This window comes from Epargyreus clarus, unplaced genomic scaffold (genome assembly GCF_041222505.1).
Source record: "Epargyreus clarus isolate Ecla_fem2 unplaced genomic scaffold, WU_Ecla_fem_2.2 ptg000033l, whole genome shotgun sequence".
Taxonomy (NCBI): Eukaryota; Metazoa; Arthropoda; class Insecta; order Lepidoptera; family Hesperiidae; genus Epargyreus; species Epargyreus clarus.
In genome coordinates this window covers 4,179,532-4,199,898 of record NW_027332238.1, presented here as the reverse complement: position 1 = coordinate 4,199,898, position 20,367 = coordinate 4,179,532, and the positions used below count along the sequence as shown (strand labels likewise).

The 20,367-nt window shown below is 37.1% G+C and overlaps 1 protein-coding gene and 1 pseudogene across 1 annotated transcript; both read left to right on the top strand.

The window, feature by feature from the left end:
* The first annotated feature begins 6,878 nt into the window (after positions 1-6,878).
* LOC140755378 (uncharacterized) lies at positions 6,879-8,508 on the top strand (annotated as a pseudogene).
* Positions 8,509-9,834: 1,326 nt separating this feature from the next.
* On the top strand, positions 9,835-12,207 carry LOC140755556 (uncharacterized). The gene is made up of 2 exons (XM_073090847.1): positions 9,835-10,468; positions 11,399-12,207. Exons 1-2 carry the CDS (start codon positions 10,091-10,093, stop codon positions 12,137-12,139), a joined length of 1,119 nt encoding a protein of 372 aa, XP_072946948.1. The 5' UTR covers positions 9,835-10,090; the 3' UTR covers positions 12,140-12,207.
* Positions 12,208-20,367: the final 8,160 nt, after the last annotated feature.

The following is a 20,367-nucleotide window of genomic DNA, read 5'->3' as shown; positions in this document are numbered from 1 at the left end:
TTACCACACGACAGAACGAGAGGCTCTAGCAGTTGCATGGGCGTTGGAATACAGGAAATTCAGAATCAATTGAAGCAGCTCGGTGTAACTATATCCTATAAGCTCATAATAACGAAAGTTTTGATATAATTACCAGATCAATATAAACATTTTGTATCTGCTTGGGAATCTGCACCTGACGACGAGCAGACCCACGATAACTTAGTCGCCAAGTTGCTGATAGAAGAAGAAAGGATAAAGGAGAAAAGCGGCTGTGAAAGTGCGCAATCATCTTCTGCTGTAATTGTTGCTAATAACTTTAATAAAAAATTGATGAAGAGCTACAAATGTAATAAACTAGGACATTTTCAAAGTGAATTCAGATCTAATCAAAGTGCATGTTCGAACAATTAACATAATAATAACAACAAAGATGGTCGATTTGAGCGGAGGTGTTATTATTGTAATAAAGTTGGACATGTTAAAAGTCAGTGTCGTTTCAAGAAACAAAAAGAAAACCATGCATAGCAGACTCCAATGCAAGTGAACATATGTGCTGTGATCATAGTCTTTTTATCGTATTCGAGTGTTACGAACAAGTTGGTGACTGTAGGTAATGGAGCTCAGATTAATGTTGAAGGATACGGGCAGGTGGCGCTTGAAGTATGGAACGGAAACGAATAGATTCACACGACCATAGACAACGTCCTTAACGATCCTGAACTGAAAACGAACCTTTTATCTGTCAATCGTGACACGAGCAAAAGTTATATTTTGATAACAAACCGGAATAGTTGTGAATTTTATGAAAGCACCATAGCCTGGGATAAGTTAAAAAAGCATAAACCACAAACTGATAAAAAAGTAAAAAGACCGCAAGATGTATCGACTAGCTGGAACTCAACTTATTACATGTTGGAAAGGTTTATTCAACTCAAGGAAGAAATTAATAGTAATAATAAATACCTTGTCAAATCTTAATCCAGGATGGACTTTTTAACGCCTCAGGAATTTATTGTTATTGAAAAATTACTTTTAGGATTTAAACCTTGCGAACAAGTTACTAAAGAAATGAGCGGGCAAAAGTATATAACGCAGTGCTGTGATTCCTATAACCACCCCTTTAAAAGTCTTCATTAGTTGAACTAATATTGAACGATGCTGAGCCCCTCCCTGATGAAGTAGGAAACGTGAAAACAGATCTTTTTGGGGAAGTGGTGTCAAGATTTTTGTACTTAGAAAATAGCCGGGCATACACCGTATGCATGTTTCGACCCTCGATTTAAGCTGTATTTCGAAAGCGCGGCAACGGCAGATAAACAAAGAAACATGTAATAGGATTAGTAACGGATCTTATAAGAGAAGTAACTGGAAGTGGTAATCAAATTCATCCAGAAGTAAACGAAGCAATTACCGAAAAAGATGACATCATCTGGAAACATTACCACAGAAAAATGCAAAACATTCGGCCCGCAGGCACTGCTTACTCCAGGGCTGTTGAGCTTACTGCAGGCACTGCTTACTCCAATGTGACGACAAAGTCATCAACATCAATGAGTCACCATGGCAGTGGTGGTTACAAAATAAAAACTCGTATCTCCACTTGGCCATATTGTCTCGGCTTAAGCTAAATACACTAGCTACCAGTGTGCCCAGCGAGCGACTATTTTCTGTTGCTGGAAATATTCTGCACGATCGAAAAACACGTTTAAGCGTTAGAAAGGTACAGCAAATGCTGTTTATAAAAGAAGACAAAAGATTAATTTAGAATGAATAAGAAAAATAAACGTAATCGTGTAAATAAAAATACATATTACTTAATCAGTCGGGTGTTGTATGCGCTCGGTGACGGACGCAAACACAGCGCTTCCGAAAATTCATATTTCGTATTCGCGATTTGCGCGGCGATCGCCGCTGCACGGAAAATGGCTATGAGATCTGAACAACTCATAGCCAATGAGGTGTTGGCGTTTATACAACACGCCATCGACACCATGGATGAAGTCAGCATAATCCGAATCTGTAAGAACAACTTTACATGCGAGGAGATCGGCAGTGCCAAGATCCTCCTGTTTGAGTCGCTAGGGATGAGCGACCGGATGCCTTCCCGCAGGAAGGATGAAAAGGGAGAAAAAGGACTCCAGGACATCATCAATCTCCTGAAGGTGACTGATCCTGATGACCTGCCTGCTTTTGTGGCGAAGAACATCCACAAGCTGCCGCCCGTCACCTTCGACCATGTGGATGTAACCAGGCTGTTGAAGGACATCACAGCACTGAAGACAAGCCTGGCGGAAGTAGTATTGAAGCTAGAAGCCTCGCAAGACACCATCAGCGACCTACGGGCTGAAGTTGCTACATTACGTAATAATGTGGCAGTAAGTAGGTCGCCAGAGGTTACTAACATCAACACGCGTCGTGGGGCATGTAACACCTCGTCAGCAAGTTTCGAGTCGGCGAAACTTGACACGACCTCCGAGCCTCCTTGTCGTAATCAATCAATTTGGCACAGCACCGACAGGAGAGGATCATGTACTGCGTCCTGCTGTTCCCGTAACGCTCGTGTATGTCTCGCGGCTTCACTACAACACGAAGCCGTCTGACGTAGTGGAGTACTTGGCGATCAACACCAATACCCGACTGGTGGTCGAGAAGTTGGAGGCGCGTAACGCAGTGAACTTTAGTTCATTTGTTGTACGCGTCCCAACCGAGCAATTGTCGACCTTCCTGAAGGAGGAGCTGTGGCCGAAGGGAGTTGTGTTCCGGAAATTCCGTGGACGGAGAGGACCCTCGGCAGTCACCAGACCCGCGTCTCACGTCGCCGCAAATAAGTGATTTAGTTATAAGTATATATTAATATGTATGTTAGTCTGTAAGGTATATATGATATGGACCTCTGTATTCAATTATACTTTTGTATCTTTGTTTATACTGTCTGAAATAAATGGTTATTATTATTATTATTATTATTAATAATACCGACAATCACAGGTTACCAACGTCATTAATGAAACTCTTTGCTTGATTCAGAACTGGTTTGATGCAAATAACCTACTCCTAAATTCTAATAAATCTAAATGTATTAAATTTATGCTACCAAATGTAAGGAGTATGGGGATGAATGTCGCTCTAAATGGTGAGACTTTGCAATCTGCCAATGAAACTGTTTTCTTGGGGATAACCATTGATTCTAAACTCCAGTGGGGTCCTCACATCTCTGCTTTGTCCAGCAGACTTAGTACTGCAGTTTTTGCAGTCAGAAGAATTAGACAGTTAACAGACATCCCCACTGCCAGGCTTGTCTATTTCAGTTACTTTCACAGCATTATGTCTTATGGCATTCTGCTGTGGGGTAGTGCTGCTGACATAGACTCTATATTTACTATTCAAAAAAGAGCAATAAGGACAATATATAGTCTGCGACGTGGTGAGTCCCTGAGAGAACTGTTTCCCACTATTAACATATTGACGGTACATAGTCAATACATCTATGAAAATATTATGTATATAAGAAAACATACTGATATGTTTGAAAAAAATAGTAACCACCATAACTTTAATACTAGAAATAGAAATAAATTAGCAATTCCTAAACATAGATTATGCAAGGTGGCTAGATCTTTCATGGGTAACTGTATTCGCTACTACAATAAAATACCCGACCACATTTTGAATCTCACAGAAAAAAAGTTCAAACATGTCGTTAAACAAACGCTATGTAAAAAAACGTACTATAAACTAAGTGATTATTTGACTGACAAAACGGTGTGGTCTGAAGTAGTTCCAGCTCCACATGTACCATTAGGTTAAGTTTAACATTGTAAAATCCATTTTTTTTAAAAGATGTGTGTTATGGAGTTTCTTTCGCCGCTTCTTCTCCATTACGAAACACCTTGTGAAGTGGTGGTAGTTTGACATTCAAAAAGTGCTCTGTAAAGAACCTATTTTGAATAAAAAAATTTGATTTGATTTTGATTTGAAAAAATAAAAACCATTTAGTATAGAAATTGGATTGTGTACATAAATCAATTGAAACCTTCTAAGTACGCCAACTTTTCGGGTGGTATACAATATGGTGGTGGTGTCAAATACGTACCAACATTTTTTCATTTCTATGTTAAAAGTAAGCCTTAAACCTATAAAGTATGAAAGGAAGTTTTCAATACCATTTAATTTAAATTATTTTCAAACGAATACGTTTATGAACTTAGCTTATGTTATCGTCGTTAATAAGAAGCTTGGATATTACCGATATCACATTTTTATAACGTTACATTAAAGTAATAAGTGACTCATTTGATACTACAGTTTAAAAACAGATGCGGGTAGGTGAAGTGGGGACGACACCTTGGCGGCGCTCGAATTAACAGAGAGCGACATTCTGGTCGGAGACTTCAGCAAGAGCAGTCGAATAACGGAGATACTTGTGTAGTTATAATACTTCTAATCACTAGTGTGAACTTACTTACGTATAATTGTTATATCGTTACTCTGTACCGTTTATGTGACTATATTATTACATGACTTCAAGACCTTCAAGATGACTTTGATTTAACTTAATAGACGTTAATAATCCATAAATCGTAATAATACTCCGTTACTATAGTTCGTTCGCGGCAAGAATGCAGTCAGTCATCAATGCAACTGCAGGGTAAGGGTGGTGTTCATCATACAAACAAAATATGTTTTAAAATTAAGTTTAATTGACATATAAAATATTATATTAAAATTAACCAAAGGTAATAGTGAAATGAAATGAAATGTCTTTATTTTGTATTGTATTTTGTACTAAAACGTCCATTTTCGTATTTAAATCGCTCTGTTTAAAGTACTTAAACACGTTGTAAATTACTTTTCTTTCTCCGCTATGTATCACCGAACCACCTTTACCACTTCACGAATAGGTGAGGTATAATATGTGTTGTTTGTTTTTATTTTTCTTGTTTAATAAATTTTTGTACACAAAAATCATAACAATACAGAAATAGGCCTTCAGGGCCAAATCCGAAACTATAAGGATCAGCGAAAAATACTGAAACGAGATACGAGGTCGATTTTGATAAAAACTAAAACTGAATCATTATTTTTATAAAATATTTTTTTCCTAGCCGGGAATCGAAAGTTTATTTAAAAAAAATGCACCCTCTATTATTCCACTATCTGATAGTGTCGGTTATAAGGATCAAATTCTGGGAAGTAATGTTATGTGACAAATTAAAGGCCAATTGCACTTCACTGCGGTTCATAACTATTCTCTCATAGATAATTAATTGCCAATAGAATGATTGTAACCGTAGATATAGGATGTCAAAGATACACAATGTCAGTTTAACGCAAATTTGATATGTGTATGTATGCGTAATAGTGATGTTACCTTCATACTTTTTATCGATTGACATCCAGTATGGATTTGATGAGCTTGGCGTGGCAACGTACCTTGCGTATTAAAATTATCAAATTAATAAAATACTATATTTTTATAGATGATTGTTTATTAATATTATGAAACAAGTATTATGTAATTTAAATTAATACGACAAATTCTTGGTATAAAAGATTTTTCCTCAAAATGTGTGTTACATATTACCGATGATTTAATAGGAGTCCATTCTGGCCGATTTATTATTCTCATCCACTTTTCATGTACCTCACTTGATCGACGTGGTATCCTTGAAAAAATATGGGTGATGCAAATATTATTCGAATTATAATAACGTAAAAATCCAGAATATGTAAATTCCGTTAAAATACGTCAACAAAGTTTACTTTTATATTATTTTTGTTTTGCATGAAATGATCTTTATTATTATATTATCGAAAAGTTATCGATATAATATGACGTCACCATTTTGTCAAGCCCTAGCGTAAATAAATAATTTAATTCTCGTATATATTTTGGTAATTTTTCATCTAGCTATGAAATATATGAATTTATACAAGATAAATGAATATAAAATTGTAACAACTATGAATCAGTTGCGCGCGGGCGCTCATTGTTATAAGACGCGATACCGTTCGTATTCGTTCGCGAAACCGGTTCTTGGCCGCTTTGTTCGATCGCGTCACTGCTTGGAATGTTGAATGTTGAAGATGACGAGAAATATTGAGACAATAAGTAACAGCGAGAATGTACAGTTGGTAAGAGAAAATACAGAGGAAAGAAGTAACAATAGTTCAGTAAGACTTTACAAGAGACCTAGATAAATGAACCAAGAGGAAGTTTGGACTACAAAGACAAGGAAAGGTCAACGATTGGCTAGAACAAATGAGATTGGGGATCCTATCAGAATCCCGGAAGATAAAATTGATATTAGTATTACCTCAACGGATAAATTACCAAAACTAGTCGTCTAGCCAGCGTCAATCTCTGATTGAAATATGCATTAGCACTATTTGTAGCGGCCTGATCACGTGGACATGGTCGCATTAAATAAGTTTTTAAAGGAAAGGCTTCATCGCCAACTATGACATACGGTGAAGTTATTGTGGTATTGGGCAAATGTTTTCCGATGGGTATATTCGGTGAATTGTTATTCAATCGTTGTCCCAAAGAACTATTTGCAAATATACCACCGTCGCTATTGCGGCCGTAGGACCCAACATCGATGAAAATAAAATTGTAATGAGCATCCACCAATGCCAACAATACAATGGAATACGTTTTCTTGTAATTGAAGTATACAGATCCACTGTTAGCTGGTGCCTCAATGGTAACGTGTTTTCCATCCAACGCCCCTATACAGTTTGGAAATTTCCATAGGCTTTGGAATTCATGAGCAATACTTTTCCATGTCTTTTCATTTGGCTGTGGCATTACTTCATTTATTAATCTGTTGACTATAGCTCGGCATGTTTCCTTTATGATTTGAACTACAGTTGAGTGACCAACCCGATAATTCAATGAAATCGTTTTAAACGAATCCCCGGTAGTCAAAAACCTGAAACACAAAAATATTGCATTATTATTATTTGTTACAGATGTGAATTGCAAAAAAAGATGGTCAAATATTAGAGATCAATTCAAAAGGTCACTAAACAATAGAAAAACAAAAAGTGGGCAAAGTTCTACCGTTATAAAGAAATATAAATATGAGGAGATTCTATAATTTTTGCTACCCTACATTCAAGATCGTAAAACGAGATCCAACATCGATGACGACGACGCAGACACAAATGAATCGGAGATACAACAAGAGCAAGAGTCACAGGAGACAGGGACATACAATAATCAATCCATGCAAGAGATAAGAAACGAAGAAGACACAGACAGCGAACGAGGGGTTATAGGAGACAGGGCCACAGAAGTACAAAGGAATGATCAATTTACAACACAACAGAGTGGTCAAAGTAGTAACCGTAGCAGTGCTAAAGTCAGTAAACGTCGTACAGTTCCACACAAACAATCCTCATCCGATACCTTGATGAAGTACATTCTTGAAAATAACGCAAAGAAGCAAAATGAATATAATAAATCACATCCTATAGATTATTTTTTCAATGGTCTGTCGAGTACAGTGAAAACATTTTCTCCATATTACCAACATGTCGCAAAGGGACGACTGTTTGCCGTTGTACAGGAACTGGAATTCGAACAGATGTATAATGAATCGACATCGTCGTCATCGGCCTCATCACCGATTGTGATTAATGAATCAACACCTTCGTCATCGGCCTCAACACCAATTATGTTACAATACACAGAAATTCCACCATCGGCATCGACCGTTTTGGATTCATCTCGTCAATCACAAGACTCAACTGGTACAGAGCAGCCATCGATATCTCCTACAGTCGAAGCTCCTGCTCCATTAGACGAAAATCTGCCATCAATATCTACAGAAAATTCTGCTGGAACTTATTTATCTCATTTTATATCTGATTAAAATTATTGTGATTGTAATATGTAGTTCAACAAATATATGTGTAAATTAAATTAATGAATTTTTCTTTGTAATAATATTAATATAAATGATTTCTCTGCCTCTGACCGACTGTGCTACTGCCAGAAACCCAACCGTCTCTCCTTTTTACCCGACTGCCAACGGAGGAGGGTAATGTATTTCGAGTGTATGTATGTCTGTTTCTTTGTGGCCTCCTGTAGCCTAAACGGCTTGATGGATTTTGATGTATGAGGTATCGTTAGATTCGTCTTGATCACGGGATTATAATAGGATACATTTTATCCCGAAATTCCTACAGGAAAATAAAATAAAAAATAATTAAACCACAACCTAACTAAAAAGACCAAAATAAAAATCAATTATTAAAAAAAAAAACAAAAAACCCGACTGCGTACCCAAAGTAAACAAATATAGCAGTCAACTTCTGTTAATAGCAGCTTTAATAGTCGGGGATCATTATTTTGTAAAGTTGAATAGGTCTACATTTTAAATAAACTTGTTTTTTTTCTTTTCAGTTGTTTCGGTACGCCGTCGGGTTTTTTGTTTTTTTTTAATGATAATGATACCTTGGATAATCACACACGGGCTTCTGACCCTAAACTAGGGAAAGCTTGTATAAAATTACTTATATATATATATATATATATATATAGATACTATATAGACTTATAAAAAGTTTATAAATATACATACCTGAGAGTAAGAGCTAATCGATGTTTGGATGAAATAGGAATCTGAAACTTTGTAGTGCCTTTGGTCAAATCATCTTTAATTTTCATGTGTAAGATGTCAAAAGATTTCTTAGTCATTTTAAAGTAGTCCCAATATTTGTCTTCATAACTACGTAGATCTTTACCAAGATTCACATACTCTCTTTTCTCTTGTCGCTCTCTCCAAAGTGGATGCACACTCCATTTCCTTGTAGTTGAAGACTTCAGATTCTTCGTCATCCAGAGCGATCGCAATAGCCGCTAATTCCAGATCGTTAAAATTGAACATGATTGTAGTTTAGTTACAACACTGATTTTTCTCGGACGAGTATACTGCATCACAGCGCAACGATGATTGCCCGGTCGAGGCCCGTCTTAGTAATTTCAGACACGGAACCGGCTCGGTGACCGTGCTACGGCCGACACTCGACTCGGACCCGACACGGTCTAGCGTGAGTCATCCTTTATTCGATCAGTTAGATCCATTAGTTGCTCTTACAATGTGAATTAAGGGTGCAGATGATCTGGAAGTAGCTATAGCGTTAGCCAAACAGGAAGAATTAAAAATTAAAACCAAAAAAAAACAGTTCGAAGCTAGGACGAAGCAGAGCATGCCTCTTAGAATAGTGCCAAACCAGAGAATACCTTATTCTTATAATCCAAACTATCAGGTACGAAATGTGACACAAGTAGGTCCTAGACCTAGTGCGCCACAAGCACAACCTAGCCAACCTCGTAGGATTCCTAATGCACCTGGACCGTCAAATTCAAATTCTTTATTTTCTAGAACACAATTATTACACAGATATTATGTATAGTGCCACCAACTTTTCTGTTCAGTAGACAAATCTGGAACTAAAACAAAGCCGACCGCCATTTTGAAATGTCATTCCGCTGTCAATTCTTTGAAGTGTGAGTGCTCTTTGTTTTTCGATTCGAATATAATTGTAATAAGTGATTAAAAATGCCTAAGCCTCTCAAAAGTGATGCACGGGTCATTATTTTAAAGGTTTTAGATTTCATGAGGGAAGAAAAACGCCTGCTAGCTCCGAAAATACCGTTTGAGAAAGTGACAGAACGCGTCGCAGCTGCGACAGGTTAGTGTTGCTATGAAGTGTTGATAGTTAATTAATAGAAAGTCCCGCGTAAATATTTCAGTTATTTTATTTTACTTAGTTAAAGTGTCACTGAGTATTTTTGGTAGTAAATGTTTTTTTATACTTCATGTATTTATATTTTTGCTACAGGAGTAAAGGTACAGTTACACATGCTAGTTAGTAGCACGAAAGCATGCTACTTTTGAGCAATTGCTACTTAGTGGTACGTGTGTCGAAACATTGCTAATAATGAGCATGCTAATTACGAGTATGCTCAAAAATCGACGGCCGTGCGATTTTTGGGCATGCTACCTGCGGCGCGGGTGGAAGGGGGCGTGCTTTTAGCGCGTGTGAACAGGTTTGCTTATTGAGCATGCTAGTAGCGATCAGTCGTTCACAGTAGATGCGCGTGCACAATTTCGCGCCAAAAATGTCTCGCTGGGGCGATGAAAAAACCTTGAAATTTGTAATTTTATATCGGAACAACGAGTGCCTATGGAATCCGCATATACCACAGTACAAAAATAATATTGCAAGAAATAATGCATATCAAGATTTAATAACCAACATGGACGATCCTACTTTGACAGTGAAAATTATAAAATCAAAAATCAAGAACTTGAGGTCCGTTTACCACAGCGAATTAAAAAAAATTGAGAATTCCAAGCGATCCGGTTCTGGTGCCGCTACTGTGTACAACCCATCCATGTCCTGGTTTCACGAAATGCATTCTTTCCTTGGAGACACTGGCGATTACAGGGACCCTATTTCTATGGAATTGGTGAGTTTTGGTTTACAATACTTAAATAAAAATGCACGTAACTGTTAGTAACACACAATTATTTAATATCATAGAATAAGTAGTACAGCATTTTCTATGTATTAATTTAAATCATATGGCCTTGCCACGGTACCGCCTCTGTAGTTTCAAAGAGCTGCGCATAGGTGTCTCTTATCGCTCCTGCCTGTCGAGAAGCGTGGTTAGCGTAGCGTGTAGGTGGTAAGCCTTCCAAAGCAGTCCGTAGTTGTGCCCTCCATGATCCTGGTACCACAACACGTTGTTGTGTATCTTCAAAGTCGACGCATCTTTGCGTGATGTACATATCAGATGTTTTCCGAAGCCAATTGTGTAAAGAGCAGGCAGCTAATGTAATTCTATCGACATTTTTGGGGGCCATATCTATGGCATCCATAAAAACTCGAAATCGTGTCACTAAAATACCAAACGCATTTTCAACGATTCGTCTGGCTCTCGATAAACGGTAGTTAAATATCTTTTCTTTACGCGTTGGAGTTGTTCGATAGGGCTTCATAAGGTATAACTTTAGAGGAAAAGCAGCGTCTGCCACAATAACTGATTGGTCCGGAAAATTGAGAGTATTATTTTCCAAAGCTTGTGCTAAATTAGATTTTTGATAAACACCTCCATCAGAAGCTCTACCATTAGTCCCAACATTTACGTATGAAAAACAATAGTCATCATCAACTAATGCCAGAAGTATGATGCTATGAGCGCCCTTGTAGTTATAGTAGTCAGAAGTATCATCAGGGGCGAATATATTTATATGTTTGCCATCCAACGCTCCAACACAACCTGGAAAGTTCCATTTAGTTCTAAATCCATGTTCAATGCGTTTCCAATCTTCAGAACCAGGAATCTGTAAAAAAAAACAAATAAGTATTTTATAAACTTAATAGATTTTTTTTACAGAGAGACGAGCCATCGCAAGATTCACAACCAAGTGACGCTGTTTCATATTCAAACTCGTTGACGCCGCAATCGATGAATGTGTTATCACCCTCTCCTAGTCCAACTACAGAAGATCGATCACAATCGCGTTCATCTAATAACTCATCAACACGACGTAGAAAAAGAAGCTTACAAGAAGAACCCATTACATATGCTCTCGATCGTTTACAAAATATTAGTTCTGCGATAAATGCACCGCCTAATTACGACGAATTCCATTATTTTGCTCAAAATGTTGCAGCTCAATTGCGAACTCTACCATTGTACGACGCATTAGATGTACAACATGAGATCCAAACAATTCTGACTGCAGCAAGACGTCGACGCCAGTACCCAAATTTGTCTCCCTTTACACAAACAATGACTTTCATACCTCCCAGTACAAACACAAATACAGTCACTTACACACCTCCTACTACAAACACACAGACAATGACTTTCATACCTCCCAGTACAAACACAAATACAGTCACTTACACACCTCCTACTACAAACACACAGACAATGACTTTCATACCTCCCAGTACAAACACAAATACAGTCACTTACACACCTCCTACTACAAACACACAGACAATGGCTTTCATACCTCCCAGTACAAACACAAATACAGTCACTTACACACTTCCTTACGCGTTATCCCAATCAGATTCTACTGTCCCTGAAGAAGATTTGTTGAACAAAGCATGGAAAATGTGTTAAAGTTAAATTTAGTTTAGTAAGTTTTTAATCTAGATTTTAAACAATAAATACTTGATCTAAACTAATAATCACTGGTTTACTTTACTTACCCGCATATAATCCTTCAGAGCATTGTATATTGCATCACACACTTCAGGTATAAATAGAGATATAGTAGACCTTGCAACTCTGTGAAGTGCTTCTAATGTGTATAACGAATCTCCAGTTGCTAGATACCTCAATGTCACTTCCAGTTTCACTTTTGGTGGAATAGCATTTCGCATGTGTGTATCTTGTTTCTTTATAGCGCTTTCAACTTTAGATAGTAACTCGTCAAACTGATGCGGTAACATGCGCAAATGATTTTTGTAACCATCAATATCTTCTTCTCGCATTTCTACTAGCAATCGAGTACTTGCTCCAAGTTGTTCCCTTCTACTTAGCCAATCACGGACCCAAATCTTCCTATTCCTTTTACATTGGTTTTTTCTCTTTCTACCTGAGAGAAGTCTTCGGATGCATTGCAACGATAGCAAAAGAATAACTTTATTAAGCTCCGTACGGATGGTTGTTTCATCGTCCATGTTTGAACTGAGCATGCTAAAATCGCATTTGTGTTTGGAGTGTTTGCTTTGAGCATGCTTATTAAGTAGCATACTTAAAACTAGCATGCTTATTGCTAGCAAATGTAAACAGTTCATAAGCATACTCATATTAAGCATACTTATAGCACGTTTTTTAGCATGCTATTCTAGAGCATGTGTAACTGTAGCTTAAGCGAACGATTTGTTTACAAGCTCATGAATGAAAAGAAAAAAGCTGAAGAAAGTAATGTCAAACTATCTACTCCCGGTAAGAATAGAGAAAGAAAAACAGGAAAATTGGACATTGATGATTTTGACATTGGCGTCATACGGAGAAAAATTCATGAATTTTATTCATTTAGGAAAGAAATTCCGACTATACCAAAATTATTAAACATACTTAGAGAAGAAATTGATTTCTCTGCAAAACGTGAAACACTTAGAAAACTGCTGCATAAAATAGGATTTCGTTTTAAAAAAACTAAAACAAATAGAAAAGTGCTATGTGAGCGTAATGACATAACTGCGTGGAGGGCTGCATACTTACAAAAAATTCGTGAGAATGAGTCTGGAGAAAAAAAACCCGTCGTTTATTTAGATGAGACCTATATACACTCATCTCACTCAACTGACAAATGTTGGCTAGGCCCAGATGTTGAAGGTGATTTGGAGCCAGTATCAAAAGGGAATAGGTGGATTATAGTTCATGCAGGAGGCGAAGAAGGTTTTGTAGAGAATGCTCTTCTTGTGTTTAAATCAAACACTAAGAGCGGTGACTACCATGATGAAATGAATAATGATAATTTTAAAAGATGGACTATTAAGAAATTGCTGCCGAACCTGCATAAGCATACTCTTATAGTGATGGACAATGCCCCCTATCACAGCATTTGTGTTAATAAATGTCCCAATTCAAACCACACTAAGGCTGTCATGCAATTGTGGCTGAGGGAGAGAAATATAGAATTTTCTGAGCAAATGACGAAACCTCAACTGCAAGAATTAATAAAGCGTAATAAACCAGCTCCTGAATATGAAATAGATAATCTATTAAAAAGTCATGGCCATTCTGTTCTCAGGTTACCGCCATACCACTGTGATTTGAACCCAATCGAGATGGTTTGGAGTTCAATGAAGAGAAATGTCGCTGAGCGAAATGTTGGTAAATCTAGTGCTGAAATGCCCCAGTTAATTCAGAATGCATTCGATAAAATAACAAAAGAAGAGTGGAAAAACCATTGTCACCACGTAAAAAGAATTGAAGAAAAATACAGGAACAATGATGGATATTTAGAAGAACCATTCATTATTAAGTTGCATAGTGATAGCGAAAGCGATTCAAGTGACTCTGATGACGAATTATGTAAATCACTTGGCACAGGCACCTCAGGCGCATCGTCATTATTTCGCTCAGGGATGTCTGGTGTGGAGCCCCTCGAAGTTAGAGATCATGACCATAATTATTTTTATAAAATATAAATTTTATTTTTATAAAATATAAATAATTATAGTTAATAATTCTGGACTTTTTATTTTTCCTGTCCTAGAATATCATTTAAGAATTAAAATTTGACATTATTAACCTAATTCTTTTTTTTAGGATGTTTACGAAGGTTATTTATCTTTTTAAATATTTTTTACATATTTTATCTAGTAAAAATCATAGGTCTCAAAGTTGTTGAGCTCCCTCTTCAGTAGGCAAATATAATTATATGGTAACATTGGACGCTGCACTAGCGACCCTGTCAACTGAACAGATAAGTTGGTGGCACTATACATCTTACAGTCCAGTGTGTTCTACCTGTATGAGGTTTGCAAAAATTCAACAAAATTATATAAAACATAAATTAAAATTGATTACTAATTGAATTATAATACATATATGGCATTAGCCAATTAATAATCAAGTCATATAGACCAGTGCAACATAAAATCAATTTCCAGGTTGACAATGAGGATCCTGATAACCAGGATTACAAATCAGAAACTATTCTACGGAAGGAGAAGAAGAGTACATTTAGTACAGATCGTGGTCATTACGAATTTTTGAGAATGCCTTTCGGATTAAAGAATGCTCCTAGCACATTTCAAAGATTAATTGACGTAGTATTACGAGGTATAGACAACGTATTAACGTATCTCGACGATGTAATAATCTACTCTGTTAGCTAACAGGAACATCTAGAAAAATTTGAGCAGGTTTAGGGATCATAACATAACTTAAAAATACAATTAGATAAGTCCGAATTTTTAAAAAAACAAGTACAATTTTTGGGACATACATTAACAAGTGAAGGTCTAACGATTCGTACGTAATTGCTCGTCGACAATTTTGTTCACACTTCGGTATTCGACGGATAAGTGATGGACCGAGTGTGAATTTAATTCGTTCCTGGGTGCAGAGGTTCCGCGCAACTGCTTCGGCTATGAACACCCCACGGCCAGGGCCCAGTCGATCTTCAAGGACTCCCGAAAACATTGAACTGGTTGAAGAAAGTTTGCGTGAAAGTCCGCGACTTTCGATACGGAAAAGGGCAGCGTCACTGGGACTTCCAAGAGTGATTATCCATGAAATTTTAAAAAAGGATCTAAAGTTCCATCCATTCAAAATTCAAATCGTTCAAAAAATTTTTGTGAAATGATGCTGGAGCGTTTTCGAACTGTGAATTCCATTTTTTGGAGTGACGAGGCTCATTTCCATTTAAACGGACACGTTAATAAGCAAAACTGCCGTTACTGGTCTCCAAGATCCCATAACCCTCGACTGAAACACCAAAAACCATTGCATTGCCCGAGGCTAACTGTTTGGTGCGCCTTATCCACGAATGGGATAATTGGACCATTTTTTTTCGAAAATGCTCGGGGCCAGGCGACAAATGTCAATAGTGAGAATTATCGACGCATGATTACAGATTTCTTTTTGCCGAACCTGCGAGCTCACCCATCGTTCTCATCCCACACGTGGTTCCAACAGGATGGTGCGACCGCACACACGGCCAGAGATTCGATGACTTTGCTTAGGGAAGCTTTCCCTCAAAAACTGATCAGTCGCTTTGGGGACATCCCGTGGCCACCAAGGTCCCCCGACTTGACTCCTATGGATGTTTTTTTATGGGGCTACCTTAAAGAGAGAGTTTACATTAACAATCCCCGAACTCTTGTGAACTTAAAAGAAAACATTCGACGAGAAATCAGCACCATTGAACCAAGTTTACTGCAGCGTGTGGCACGGAACACGAGGCTCCATTTTGAACAGTGTTTGCAACTCGACGGAAGACATTTGGATGAATTAATCTTCAAAAAATGAAATCCGCATTATTATTCTGTCGTTCAATAGTTTAATTAAAACGGTATATCAAATAGTTATTTTTTTATTTAATTTTGTAAACATAAATCTGCCGCCAGACACCCGGTATTATGACAGTGGAAACTTTTAAAAATATTAGGGCATGACAAATGTAAATCGCAAAGGACGCCTTGAAAGTCTGACAGAAACAGAGAGAAACGTACTGGAGATCGAACGAGAAAAATAAAGTGATATATAAGTTTGATAAAAACATACGAACATTATAAAATAAAAAACGAGACTATTAGTTGCGAGTCAATTCATCCGACGCGTCACTCTCCATCCGATCGCCGTGCAGGTAGGACGTGTTGTGGAAGATTTGCATTGTATTTGTACTAACCCAACTGTTATGGAACGTCGCTAGTGTGATGTCACCGCAATAGGCGGAAGTGCTTTTTTATATTCTGTCTTGTCTGTCATGTCGTCGTCGCGGACGCAATTACCAATAAACGTATTACTTCATATCTGGTGCATCATTCCATATAAAGAAGACCACCGCCCTATTAAGGAACCCAAACAACAATATATGGTGTCAGAAGATTGGATTTGAACAAATTATGTCAAAAACGGGAGAAAAACGAGCACCTCATGTGGCGGAGTGTCCTCCGATGATAATGGCGCCGGAAGACCTAAGGCATCAGTGGAACAAATGGCATGAAGCATTTAAATCTAAGAAGCCTCTGAAAGACATGAGGTAGTGGTGTACGACGACTGATTCGAAAACTTCGGCTTTCTCAAGCCACAGACACAACCACCGCTCTAGACCCAGTAGACAGATGGGGACACCCCGTAGCTTGCCCTGAAGAAGTCAGTGGTTCTGAAAGACTGCAGCAAAAAAGAGCAGCTGCAAACACCAAAGCAGGAGAGAAGCTTGCCAAACAAAAAGAGAGAAGAGGAATGCGATAACATTCAACACCGTCTCCCAGCACATACCAGGGAAAAAACTGACAAAGGAAAGACCGACAGACCAACAGACACCGACGAAAAGTACCTCAAAGAATGGTTATAAATTTATAGTTATCATCAGTTAAGGCTAGTAATACAATAGAGAAAAATCCCTTATAATTTCAGTACATAGAACCAGACGTTTTTTGGTTTCTTAATACGTATGTGTTTGCCATCAAGGCGACAAATGCTATTAGGAAATTGCCATTTCTCCCAGAATTATTTTGCGATTGTTGGCGGGAGTATAACCGTCCGCGAGTAGGAGGGGCGACGCGGGCGGGGATGCGGGGAAGCGGGCGCCGGCACCATTCGGGAAAAAAAGTCATCGGCGAGGACGCGCGCGCGCTCCGTACTTAATTTATCATAAAAAGACAATAATGTGTTTTCGAAAAAGTGCTGTAACAGTTTTGATAGACAAATTACCGTTTGAGAAACGAATTAGCAGTGTGGCGCGAACCAAGTATTAATGTATTTGTTCAACATAAAACCCTGAACAGCGATACTTTTCCACATTTCATTTGTAGGTATAGGCAAATGTTTTATTACTAAAGTCTTCCAAATTGCAGTACACACTTACTATATTTGAAATGGCAGTTTTTGATACGGAAATTGAATGTTAACTTTCTATATGGTGTTCCAGTAACCAAATATCTGTAAATAATAATATTGTTTTAATTTCAGCTGATGATGTAAAAAAGAAATGGAAGAATTTAAGAGATTCCTATAACAGGGAGCTTAAAAAGTAGAAAAGCCAAGATCGGGTTCGGATGTAGATCAAAATGGTCAATATCAAGGTTGGCCAAATTTTGAATCAATGCAATTTTTAAAGACAATTTTGAAATCTCGTAAAACTTAAACTTACTTTAACGGAAAAGTAGTAATATTCAAAATAAAATATTAGATGAAAGCGATATTATCTATGATGATACAGTGATGTCTATTCTTTCTGAAAAAACATCATACAATTCACAAACCGATGAATCACAGTTCAATACAGATGATACCAATTTGGCAACAACCGATGGCCCTACGACTGATGCTGCAATTGCACAAAATGCTATTTCGGCACAGATACGATATGACACCTCGACACCTGGACCGTCGCATTCCCCGTTGCGAGCTTTTGGAACTTTGGCTGTACAAGACAGTGCAGCAAAAAGTATTAAAGAAATCTTAATAACACTCGAACGAGAAAAAATAGACCTAATGAAGAAAGATTTAAATAAAGACAACGACGACTTGAACTGGTTCAAGTCTATAATGCCGTATATGAAAAAGCTACCATCTCTGAATAAATTATGATTTTGGACTCAGGTCCTGAACCTGCTGCTCATCAACGAAATATCAAAACTGAATAGCCCTTCAAACACAGAATCGTCACTGCGTTACGTTACTGCACTTCTGGTGATTCATTTCAGTGATAATTTCATAATAATTAAAATATTTTCAATAGTAAAATATTATGTAGTTTCATTTCTATGTACTCACCGCAATGTCAAGAGTAATCTTTCTTCAATAGAAATAGGTTTTCGAAAATTTGTCGTTTTTAATTGAAATTCATACTTAATTAGCGATAATATAATCGAAAGTAGACGGTAACACTCCACAATATTGTTTAAACATTTTAGAATCGTTTCTTAGTTTTGGATATAAATTATGGAACTCGCCGAATGTGTGTGTTTCTTTGTAAAAAAAAAATACGTGTGGCACTCGGAGACTGCCGCGGTAAAGCTATTGCATAGCATTTTTTATGCTATGAAAACGCTCAGAAGGAATTCCAGAAATACAATATATTATTCCATAATCATCAACATTTACATTAATACATCTTTATCCACTATTTTATCATATCTCCATTATATAAGACATTGCAAATATCAGCTGACATTTCATAACTCCAAGCAAGACTGAACATTCTAAAATATAAAATAGAAAAGTATTTAATAAGTGACATAAAGTATTAACAACCAGCAATATAAATGGATCAATGCGATGTGCCTGTGACATTTGGCCGAATGTTACAGGTACATCGCATTTTTCATTAATAAATGCACTTTATTTATTCATATTTAAAACACTTTGTACACAAATTATTTGTACCATAAATCATAATGGCGTTTTGATTTTGTGCTGTCAAGTCTGTCAGTTGTAATTGTACGTTTAAAAATAACAAACACTCTTTTACGTTATTTTATCAATCCAGAATTCAACATAGCTTATGTTGATAAAACATATTATTTTGATAATATGGTAATATAATTTTGAATTTTATAATGGGAATATAAAATATACTTCACGCAATTTTAAGATTTCTGCACGGATTATAAAAAAATGTGTATTACTGCCATCTGTGTTCAAGTTTACGAATTAAGGTTATCAAATAAAATAATAAGGAATGTAAAATAATACTTTATTCAATTATATCCATATTTTTCTATTGACAGTCTACAACTCGGTTGCCTGGAGACTTGATATCCAACAGTCCTCCACCGCTATTTTCACTTACACCACCAGGGGCGCCGGCAGCATTTGGTCAAGGTGACGGCGCACCAGTATGCCATTTTCAGTTCTGACTTCATAATGGAGTCTACCTAATCTTCGGATGACGACTCCGAACTCCCATTTAACTCTTGGGTTGGTGTAACTGCGGACTTGTACCTTATCACCTTGTCCGAACTCCTGCGTTGGCGGTGCATTGTAATGTAATCTGGATAGTGGGGCGGATTTCTTAAATAAGGCATGCATATAGGTTCTTACCTCTCTGCCGAACATTAACTGATAAGGTGATAACTCTTTTGTATTAGGTGTACGTCTCAAGCGTGCCTTGACAGTTAACAGTTTATCAAATAAACTTCCGCTCTTGCTGATATAAAAGAACATTCAGGTATTAGCCGATTATTTTCTTTTTGTACATTCAAAAATTTAAATTTTAGCTTTGTATATATTTCTTCAAATTCGTACCTGTATTTTATTTCCTCTTCTAAATTTTCTTCTTCTGTAAGCCATTCAATTTTTTCTTGAATCGCGTAGAATTTGTTTAAATTTTCTTGTAAAGAATTCAGTCGTATATTTATTTCTTCAATGTCAATTTTTTCTATTCCCGAAATGTAATTTTCGGTTCGTTTCATTAACCCACGTAATGTGGCTCGTATTTCCTTATTGTTTTTTAGTTCATTCGACATCTCGTCGCCAATATCAAATAAAATAATAAGGAATGTAAAATAATACTTTATTCAATTATATCCATATTTTTCTATTGACAGTCAACAACTCGGTTGCCTGGAGACTTGATAGTTGGATATCAAGTCTCCAGGCAACCGAGTTGTTGAAAGGTGTTACTTATTTTCGTTACGGAATTTCTCGATTCGGTCGCC